General features: G+C 32.9%; 1 protein-coding gene across 2 annotated transcripts in view; it reads right to left on the reverse strand.

Moving 5' to 3' along the window:
• The window catches only part of MTA3 (metastasis associated 1 family member 3), a 113,232-nt gene that overhangs the window by 52,173 nt on the left and 48,948 nt on the right, over positions 1-12,111 (reverse strand). For both annotated transcript variants that reach the window (XM_025045163.1, XM_025045162.1), the window contains exon 4: positions 4,580-4,643. In XM_025045163.1, coding sequence (XP_024900931.1) covers positions 4,580-4,643 — 64 coding nt within the window. The remainder of the gene's footprint in view (positions 1-4,579; positions 4,644-12,111) is intronic.

Below are 12,111 nucleotides of genomic sequence, written 5' to 3' on the forward strand. Positions count from 1 at the left end.
TGGTATGGGCGGCAAAACAGACACACAGACCAGAGGAGTAAATCCAGAAGTAAACCTATGTTTATATGGGCAAATAATTTTCAACAAAAAAGCCAAAAATATATAGTGGAGAAAGGAAAGCCTCTTCAATAAATGGCGCTGGGAACACTGAAAAGCCACCTACAAAAGAATGAAACTAGACTGTTGTCTATCACTACACACTAAAATTAACTCAAAATATATTAAAGACCTGAATATAAGACCTGAAACAAAATGCATAGAAGAAAATATAAGGACTAAACTCATGGACCTTGTACTTAAAGAGGATTTTATGAATTTGACCTCAAAGGCAAGGGAAGCAAAAGCAAAAATAAATGAATGGGACTACGACAAACTAAAAAGCTTCTGCTCAGCAAAAGAAACTGTCAACAAGGTAAAGAGACAACCACCCGAATGGGAAAAAATATTTGCAAGCAACGCCTCTGATAAGGGCCTAATATCCAAAATATACAAAGAACTCATAAGACTCAATAACGACAAAAAAACAAACGATCCAGTTAAAAAATGGGCAGAGGACCTGAACAGACACTTCTCCCTAAAGGACATACAAATGGCCAATAAATATTTGAGAAGATGCTCAACATCGCTAGCTATTAGGGAAATGCAAATTAAAACCACAATGAGCTACTATCTCATACCTGTTAGAAAAGCTGTTGTCAACAGGACAAGTAATAACAAGTGTTGGAGAGGATGTGGAGAAAAAGGAACACTCACACACTGCTGGTGGGACTGCAAATTGGTACAGACATTATGGAAAGTGGTAAGGAAGATTCCTCAAAAGACTAAGAATTGATCTACCATATGATCCAGCAATCCCTCTACTGGATATTTACTCCAAAGACTTCAAAACACATATCCGAAAAGATATTTGCACACTGATGTTCATAGTAGCACTATTCATGGTGGCCAGGACATGGAAGCAACCGAAGTGTCCTACAGCAGATGACTGGATAAAGAAGCTGTAGTGCACATATACAATGGAAACTGTGTACCATTCCATTGAAGAAGAGATGAAATCCTGCCATTTGCTACAACTTGGATGGACCCCGAGATAATCAAGCTAAGCAAAATAAGCCAGACAGGAAAAGTTGAAAACCACATGATATCACTTATATGTGGGATATAAACCTAAAAGCAGAGGGGAGGTAGAAGGGGGGGAAAAAAATTTTAATCATTTCTTCAATTAAATAAATAAATAATTTTGAAAAAAATCTGTCAGCCTATTGCAATGTATGGATGGACCTTATTTGGATACTGATGTGAATAAAATTAAATATAAATATTGATAGGGGAAAAAATTGATAAAACTTGAAGAATTTGCTTTTATGAGTTTATTTCCTAGTAAATCACCTTTCCTTTTAAAAAAAATGAAATTTTTATAACATATTTGGAAGATTATGCTGTCGACTCATGAAATTTCCATTTACCAGCCTCATATTTCTATAGCATTAAAATATGTGGCGGATTAACTCACAGAATCTGGCACCAGTATGCCATAGGATGATCTGTGATGCTGTGTCTTTCAAGAATGTCTGAATGTAATTTTAATGAAATGTGCTTTATTTCAGTAAATTTAATCTAAATGCTCCTTTTTTAAAAAAGAGATATTTTAAGAAAATTAACACACAGATTTTGTGTTTTTGTATTAAGAATTATGTTTCATGAAAGAGAATACTGATTATTTTATAAACAATAAATATCACAAAATATTCTATAAAAAAATAAAAAATAAAAATAAAAATAAACCTAAAAGCAACAAACAAACAGGACAAACAAACTGAGACTCATGAACATGGACAATAGACTAGTGGTTACCAGAAAAGGGGGAGGGGGAGGTAGACAGGGAAAAGGGGTCAAATATGTGGTGACAAAAAGAAATCTTAACCAATGTCACCATAATAAAAATCAATGAATTTTAAAAAAACACCCAATCGGTGAGTGGAAAAAGACAATTAAGTTGCATCTGGTGGCAGGCTTTATGGTGGCAAGTGAGTTGAGGTACTTCAATTACACAGCTGCATCTGGTGGCATCTGATTCCGCATTATAGTGAGTTCTATACTTATTTCATTATATATTACAATATAATAATAATAAAGTGCACAATAAAGGTAATGCACTTGAATCATCCCGAAATCACCACCGCCACCACCATTCCTGCCTGGGTCCATGAAAAACTTGTCTTCCATGAAACCGGTCCCTGGTGCCAAAAAGGTTGGAGACAGGTGCCTTAAAACACAAAAAAGCCCTAGTTACTAAGCCCAATGGATAAATGACCTGGCCACCAGTCCTTTGCTGAACTCTGTATAACCAATGGAGGTCATCTGAACCAGTAAAGTCTCGTCCCTGTTTCCCACTATGATTCCGAGAGTCACTTACTGCACGAGTTCTCTGTTTTATACTCTGGAAGAATCTATCCTTACCATCAGCACTCTACTAAGACCCAGCCAAGTGAACTGCAAATAAGGGATAATCTGTCTGGTACAAAACTTTCTATTTTCAAGATCTTATAGACTGTATTAACAGGAAAGGAGAAAACCAACAAGGAGATACCATCCAGTGAGAAATTCTGCACTGTGTTTTAATCATGGGTTGCAGTCAGTAGAAAAGATTAAATAGTAAAACTGTTCAAAAGTCACACTGATATGTGACAATTTATGCATGTAAAAAAATGCTATCTAAGGAAAAGAAAAATCTGCAGAACATATAAAGCAGCCTGCTTAACAGGCTGATGGGGAGGGGGTCCCTATGGAATCAGACTTATTTCTTTGTTTTTTAAGACAGGAGAACAAAGAATGTTAATAGATAACTAAAGCTATTGCCACTGGCTCACCAACAGCTTTAAAAGTGGAGCTACCTCAGGTCATTTTTAGTTTGTGAAATGTTAGTAAGTATTCCACAAAAACAAGATTTTGCCATATTTTACTGTAAAATGAAATGAAATTATTATTTAGGGCCACGTACGTTGGTTGCTTAGACTCCCTAGATTTATATGTACAGATATGGGAAAATATTCAAAATGTTTTTAGTTAAAATAGAAGTTGTAAAAAAAAAAAAAAAAGGAGGAAAGAAGTGTTCTAAGAGATATTTATTCAGTCATTTTCAAGAACGCAGAGAGTTACAAAGTAAAAAATGATGATTAGAAAGTTGCCCTTTGAGTTACCATCTTCGAATATGCCAGTTTTTCAAGAACAATCTTATAATGGATAAAGTAGTAAATCTCAATCACAAAAGTATTTTTCAAATTGAATAAAGAATATAAATATAAGTTTTTCCTAAATTGCTTTCTGCCCACCCTCCCCAAAAAAAGTTTCCTTAAATACACTGCCAGGGGGCGGTTCCTATCACAAAGATTGATAAAGGACTAAGTGATGAAAAAAACCAAGTATAGAGAAAAAAAATCCTCAAAACCTTTACCAATTTTCACCTACTAATAGTCCTTAGCATATATAAACTGCTAACAAAGCAGAAGGCAAAATTCATCACTTTTCGAAAAAATTCCACTCTCAACAGCCAAATACCCCAATAAAATCCACTGTGAACTAATGCTAATTTCTGCTTCTGTGAACTACTGCTAATTTCTGAGCATTATCATTATCTATATTATTACTGACCATTCTGATAAACAAACTCTACAAACCTCTTTTCTAAATTTCAAAAGCATAAGTTTCATAAAGACTATGAGCCTTTTTTCTGCCTTGAATATTTATTTCCTTTTAGTTTTCTTTATTAGAGTTTCTAATATATAGTAGTTTTACCTATTTTTATTTATCTTTTTGGTTATGTTTTCTTCATTTGAGATCAGAGGACAATACTTATGATAAAAAATGTCCTTTTAATTCTTTAAAATACATATACATAAAAAATAAAGAATTGGGGAAATAAAAATACCACGAAACTATAAAGGTTAAATACTGAAACATCATCAGCAGTAAAACATTTTTCCATAATACAAATGTTAATAAGTCACATAAAACTGTACATAACATAAAGCATTGTTTATAAGAATTTCCTCCTTCACTGAAGCACATGCTCTAATTCAACTTGCTAAAAAAATGTTAAAATGTTAAAAATGTTTCTTGTTGAAGTTTCCAGAAAGATTTTTACTTGACAAAGTTTATTAGGGTTCCAGGAAAGAAAGCAGACCACCAATGGTAAATTCTCATCTGGAAAGAGTCTGAAAAAGAAGCTATTTATTTAAAAACAACGACAAAAACAAAAAGAAATGGAGAAGAGGACAAAGTAAAGCAACTTTTTCAAAAAGCCAAAAATATTTCTTCTACTAGCAACTAAATCATGTGCTATACTTTATAAAGCCTTCCATTATCAACTGAAAAAAGAGAGACAGACACAAGAGTTTCTGCCAACTCTTATTGCAGTTAACAATAAAAATCAAATTACCCAAATGCATTCCAGTCACTATACTTTTACTATAATACTGCTATTGTGGTGCAATAATTTGGTACAAGAAATAAATTTAAAGGTATGGGCTTCATGTGAAATAAAGGAGAAAAACAAAAAACAAGTATAATTATGAATTACCTCTTTATCAAGATATGACAATACTGACTCTGTCTCATTGAGAAGGGCAACACTGCATTTTCCCCTGTTGAAAGAGGGGAAGAGTGAACAAATAAATGTCAGAAAGGCTACTTCACCTTCACAGTGATGACATATACAAAATATACAAAATAAGGAACATTTAAAATGTAAAGTATTAAGAAACCAAATGGCAGTTAGGAATATATATAAATGTATATATACTTAGGCTGGCTTTACTATCCTGGTATTGTAATCCTAAAACTTACCTGTCTTTGTAGATGTTTTTTGGGAGGTTAATCTGTGGAAGGAATGGTGTGAAGAAGTAAACCTTTATAACATAAAACACTTTATAGGTATTTTCTAATTATTCAAGGAAAAAAAAGAGTACGATGAAACCTTCAGATTAAGACAGTTTCCAAGTCTACAAAGAATAAATACGAGGTGATTTTATATTTTTCATACAGAGACATTATGCAAACTATGAAAACCAGTGCCTAAAATAATCTTCAGATTTTTAAAGAAGCCACTGCATATGAGAACCAAAAAATAATACACATTCATATCAGATTAACTAACTTACCTTTATCGAAATTGCTTCAAAGACTAGTTAAAATTTAAACACAAGGAACTTCTACAGAGCAAGGGGCAAACTGAAAATCTACAAGCTCACAGACCTTGAAGTCTGATGGCATTTACCTTTGATCCTAAGCCCTAGGCGTGAGTTTGAAAATGACTGTCTATACAAAAAAAAAAGGCTTCCCTAGGCTTAAGAAAAATTAAGGTTACCCAGGTAGAAGTATTTATTAAAAGCACTTTTAAAATGATCCTCACTAGCTTGAAGATTCAATACAGCTACAAATTTGACAGAAGAATTTTGTTGGATTGTTCGAGTTATAAATATTGGTCACAGCTCACAGAATATTTTCTAAATGTCATAACATCATCTGATTTTCTAAACAAAGCTCATTACTGTTTCCCACAAAATACCAAGCAAAACAAACACATCACGTATACATTAAATAGAAAGCTAAAAAAGCAGTTGCTGCTGAATTATCAGTGAAAAACAATTCAAAGGAAAAAAATTACAGTTCTCTCAACATTTTGCAATGTTTTTTTCCTTAAATTAAAAATAAAATTTCCTTAAAAAAAAAAAAAATTTCCTCTCAGAAAATCACCTTACGTTAATGTCACTTCAAAAATTTCTCTGAGAACATGTGGTATTTCTCTATTATCCTGTCAAATCTCTATTTAGGTTACCAAGAGTTACAAAGGTTTTGTTTTTATAATATATTTTATTCATATATGTTACTAGAGTTTTTCTAAAGGGCGGAGCAAAAGTTGCTAAATGTTATTTTAATAGATACCACTTAATAAACAGCCAGGGCCACACCCCAAAACATAGATATCACTTTCTTTAATAGTCACTTGAATTTTAAGGGTTAACAGACGCTGAAAATTCATATAAACAATATAGCATACTTAAAGTCTCTATACTGTCTGAAATGACGAGAATTTAAGCTGAATCATTAAACTATTATGTTCATAATTATATTAGGAGATAAAACACTAGTTATACTGTTTTAGAGGCACATGATTAAAAAAAATCAATAGGATATGTTAGCCAATCTAAAATATAAATTATTTTTGAGAATACAGGTTTTATGGAAAGATGAAAGGATAATAGGGAATTTTAGTTTTTAAATTATCTTTATGGTAGCTATATTGTAGTTCTTCTCAAATTAGAAATAAAAATCCAAAACTTAAAATGTCCATATATATATACATATATATGCACACGCACACACATACATACATACATATATACATACATATAAACAGCTAACAGCTAACAAAGTAGGAGGCTGAGTCAGGATTATTTTATGAAGTTAATATAAATATGTAATTAACACATGAACCACATGCCCAGAGTTGTTGATAAAAAATAGTTTTAAAGAGATTTAAAGTGTTGTCTTCCTTAATACCAAACAAATGCTGGCTCAGAGATAAACACACACAATAAATTTTAAGCTAACCCCAAACAAAGAAACTATTATCAAACTCTGAATAAAGATAACCTGATTGATTTATGCTGAATCCTAAGCAATGATCCTAATTATTCTCTTCCGCAATACCTTAATCCTAATAAGATACCCAAACATGATGATTTAAAACATGTCAAAGACCAAATACAAAGAAAGATCATTCCAGGCTGATATAATTATTCATTCTGCTTTTCTACAGATCATTCAAAAAGTTCTTAACAACATACTGTTTCAAAGACTGTGCTGGATGCTGGGACAGAGACATGAATAAATAATTACAACACAACACAGTCCCATGTTTAATGGCAGGTGCTGATCAGCTTATTTGCTTAACACGATGTCCAGCATAATCTCATAGACTCAAAAACCATATGTAAAAACGTACATACAGGTTATATATTTATTTTATCTAAAGATGTTACCAATTCGTATTAGCAAGAAAAGAGAAAGTTTAAATTAGCATCCCTTTCCACACTGCCTGCAGTTTCACACAACTGCAGCTTGTAAAATGGTTCAGGACCACCATCCCTATTTGGAAAAATGCAAATTTCTTAGTGCTACACCAGACTGATTGAATCCAAGTATCTTGGGTGAAGGATAAAAGAATCCACATGTTTGACAAGCACCACTAGGTGATCCTTAGGCTCACTGAATTTGGAATGCCAGCGCTACAGATGCAGACTCTGACTTTACACTGTCCTTGTTCAAAGAAAGCCATTATTTTTTCATCAAAAAAAGGCATTTTTCTCATTGGCCTTATGAGTCTTATATTTGCTCTAGATTCTAAAGATTTTTTCATATAAAAACCATGTTAGGTTCTGTGACTGGAAATTCAACAAATAGTTTTATACAGCATTTCATCCACTGAATACAATGAACAACGAAATTAAAAAAAAAAAAATGAAGTTCAGAGACCCAAAATGCTTTCAGAAAATTACAACTCTCAACAGCAACACTGTAAGATAGGACAAAAGATTCAAAATTCTGAAGGAAATTATTTCCAAACCAGAACTATATGCCTAAACAAATCTCCAGCCAACTGTGAAAAACATTTTCAGATAATCAAGGACTAAAAGTTTCTTTACATTTTAGGTGACTAATCGAAAAGAAAAGGCAAAACAATCATTATACTCCAAGAAAAACAAAAGATTGTACGAGAAGATTATGTGAGGGAATATTTACATGTTCATAAAATACAAAGACTGATTATTAAGTTAAAAGTTGTGATATACTGGAAACAGGCAAGAGAAGAGAAAGTGAAGAGATTTCTAAAATTGAAAAATTAATAGCAGCAGTATAAAAACGGTAAACACGCAGAAGCCACTGTCAGAGAAGTTGAAAATGACTGCAGAAGGGAAACTAAGCATATGATTGCTCAGTATTATTAGACAGCTATACATATACATATATATTTTTTTTTTAAATAAAATTTAAAGTAAAAGGAGGGATCCTAATTAGATAAAGTGCACAAATTCGTGTGAATACAATACATACTAAGGGGGCAAGGATGATTTATGATGACTCTATGTCCGGTTTTCTCAACCTTGGCCTTATTAACATTTGGAACCAGATAATTCTTTGCTGTGGGGGCTGTTCTGGACATGTAGGATGTTTAGTAGCATTTCTGGCCTCTACACACCTAGTGGTGACTACCCAAACTGTCCAGACTTTGCCAAATGTTGTCCCCCAGGAGACAACACTGCCCCTGGATAAAAACCACTGTGTTACATTATAGAGTTGTTGAACCATGGTTTTCTTAACTATAGCTTAGTAACAAACATTTAAGGACTGCCTATGTAATTGAAAGAACATGATTTTATGATTCTTTGAATTATAAAAAGGAGAACAAAGAAGAGAAAGGAATCTGGAAACCTTTAAACATTCTATTCAAAGATATATTTCCTGTTAATATTGCTTTAACAGATATTAAGAAGTGAAAATTAAAAAAAGAGTCCCCCCTCACTCCAACCCCCTCCTCCCCCCAAAAAACTGGAATACCTGTTTTAGTAGGTAAGGTGGAGGAATGAAAAGCAAAGAAGAGAAGTTCGGGCTTAATGTAGATTTTGTGAAGAAAAATGACAAGGAGTGTTTTGGAAAGATCATTATGTCTATGGCATGTGGAGAGTACCAAAAGAACAAGACTTTAATCCATGATTCCGGAGATTTGATAACAAATATGAAAAAAAAACTGTCAAAGATTAATTCGAGAGGGGAAAAAAATCTTTTTCTTGGTGCCACTTTTCCCTTTTATAGCTATGAGAAACTGAAATATCCAAAAGGCAGGAAGTATTAGGAGGTTCCTATTCTCAAGAACAGGATGACAAACAAATTGTTTTGATTACCAGGAAAATCTCAGGCATTCCCACAATCAAGTGGAACACCAGTACTCGGGACAACATGTAGGATATACGTTCATCTAGCCTAGAGCTCTTCTGCATTGTGATTTGAGTTGGAGAAGGAAATATGTCAATTTGATAGGGATGAACTGATCATTTCAAAGGAAAACTTATAAATACATTTCAAGAAAAAGTGTGCTAAACATGTAGACTTTAAAATGTTAAACTGTAATATGATTTTTCTCCACTTACTGTATTTTTTCTCTAATTCTCCTACTAGCAATCTTATAAACCTAGAGCACACTGAGTAATTAACTTCTATATGTTAAATTCACTTAAGTAGCTCTATTTATAGTCAGCAGTAGTGCCCTTTTGGCTAATTCAAATTTTGTTTACAAAAACCAAGAAAACTGCCTTTATTAGAATTTTTTAAAAAGATTTGATTACAAATAAGTTTTTTAACATTAATAGTCAACTAGAGACTACTAAATTCAACTTGAGTACTATTTTATTACATACTTAAAAGTTAGCATTACTATCTTTTTTAAAATTGTTTTTTAAAATTGTTTTCTCTGAAGATAACAAAAAAGTTCTCAACAGACAAATCATAAATTAAATTTACAAATTATAAATCCTTTCATTTGAATCTCCTTGCTTTGATCAACACAGAAATATGAAGGAAGAAATACAAAATCCAGAAAGCATAATTAGGACATTTTCATCTATTTCACTTAGTTTAATTTACTTTGTACATATCCTCACAATCACACATGTGTGAAAGGACCCATGCAAGTTTACTTTACAGTATTAATTTTCACAGCAAAAGAATAAAATGAACCAAATATCCATCAATCAGGATTAAATAAATTAGAAATATAAAACAGCCATAGAAAAGAATGAGGCAGATCTTTATGATCTGATATGGAGCTATGTCCAAGATGTTTCATTTAAAAAGCACAACATAAAAGTGTCATATTTACTCCACAATTTACTTACAGATACAAACACATATACATACATAAAATAGTATAGTATATAGCTTCTGGAAGTATACAAAATGTTAAAAAGAAACAAAAGACCCAAAATGGAGTCACTTGTGATAAACTCCACCAAGGCTTAATACCTAATACCTAACTAACTGCAGGTTCTGTCTATCTTAGGAGAATTTTAAACCAATCAGTCTAGAATTTCTTGATCAACACTAATGAAGTAATCCTAATAAAATCCCCTGCCTTCTTCTAAGGCAGTGGTCCACAACCTTTTTGGCACCAGAGATCAGTGCTCCCATGGGAATCTAATGCCTGATGATCTGAGGTGGAACTGAGGTGGTGATACTAGTGCTGGGGAACAGCTACAAATATAGACAAAACTGTTAGCTCACACCAATCACCTCCTGCTGTGCAGCTTGGTTCTTAATAGGCTACTACTGACTGGTACCTAGGGGTTGGGGACCCCTGCTCTAAGGCAAGGTGACCTTGCCTGAAATAATGCATTTTTAACCTCCTTGTCCCACCCTCCTTCTGCCTATAAAAACCTTCTATTTTGTAAAGCCCCTCAAAGCTCCCTTCTGTTTGCCAGAAAGAATACTGCCCAACTCATGAATCATTTAATAAGGCCAACTACAACTTCGAATTTACTCAGTTGAATTTTGTTTTATAAAAATAAGATTCTAGAAACATTAATGGGCTGGAAGACTGTACAGAAGTGAGACATTTTATTGTATAACCCATATTTGATTTCTGAACCCATGTCAATATACTACATATCTCCCAAAAGTGTTTAAATTTTTAAAAAGAGAAGGGGCTAATCAGTTTTCTGTGATCCAGACAACAAAAAGGACTGCTCTACCATCCACTGCTTTTGGATCCCAGGTTACTCCAAGTATTCACCCAAACCAGGTACACCATAATTCACAATAAACTCACTTCGGCAATCTATTCCCATCAACTCCCACCTACGAACTATAGCTTTGCAGTCTTTGGAACATTTTTTGATTAAAAAAACCTCTGCTTATAGTTAGGCATTTTCTGTCCATTTACTAGTTTTTGATATGTATGACCATCTAAAGAATAAGTCTACCTCTAAATATTAATTGCTTTAGGTAAAACATGAATCAAAAATTTTTTCAAATTATGGCTTTTGAAAATGGATGGAAATTTTTTTTCCATGTTAAATAACTTATGAGAGTTAATACAGCACTTCCAAATTAGTTTGATAACTCCATTTCAGAGACAGATCCCAACATTGTAATGTATTTTTATTCAGTGACCTAATTGAAAGAAGTTTAAAGCATTCCAATGGTGAGGAGGTAAGATAATATTTTTAGTCTCAACAGAATAAAGATAATATTTTTAGTCTCGACAGAATAATAATGAATTAAATGACAGGCAAAGCCCATGTGTTTATTTCCTCTTTCCTAGGATCTCTTTAAAATGATAGCATGAGAATTAGAAACAAAAGAACCTAAAATCACTATAAGGTGGAGACCATCAATATATGAAAAATTACCAAAAAATTATGGAAGACAAAGACAGATTAAGAGACTGAGCAATGTAAACCAAAGTTCAGGATAAGCATTTCATTTAACCACTAAAATTAAGAAAAAGGCACAAATGCCCACTACATACATTACTATTAAACAGGGCATTGGTGGTTTTAGCTAATACACTTAGATAAAATAATTAAGAACCGAAGCCCGAAATATTCATAAAGAGAACTGATTCTAGGGAACAGAACTGATTTACCTAGCAGACACCCAAAGAAATTCCAGTAAGAATAGGACCTAGAATAGCCAGCTCCACATTCTTACAGGAAGCCTACCAGCAAAGTCTGCCCACATAAAGGGAGCTTCTGGTTGGCCTTGCTATTATTCCCTTGATTTTAAGTAAGAACAGACAGCTATGAATCACCTAATATTTGAGAAAAGACAACAACACAAAAGACGAGTACAAAAAAAAATAAAATAAAATAAATCAAAGATCAAAAACTGAACCTGGAGGAAACAGGAGTGATTTAAGCAACAAAAGGGAACTTTGAAAATACAAATTAGAATTCGTAAAAAGATTTGTGAGGATACTTACTGCATTCACAAGAAAAATAGCATGTGCTGAAAAATAACATTCAAGAGACAAAAAAGAGCTCCTGAAATTTTGAA

This window comes from Pteropus alecto, unplaced genomic scaffold, assembly GCF_000325575.1.
Source record: "Pteropus alecto unplaced genomic scaffold, ASM32557v1 scaffold131, whole genome shotgun sequence".
Lineage (NCBI taxonomy): Eukaryota > Metazoa > Chordata > Mammalia > Chiroptera > Pteropodidae > Pteropus > Pteropus alecto.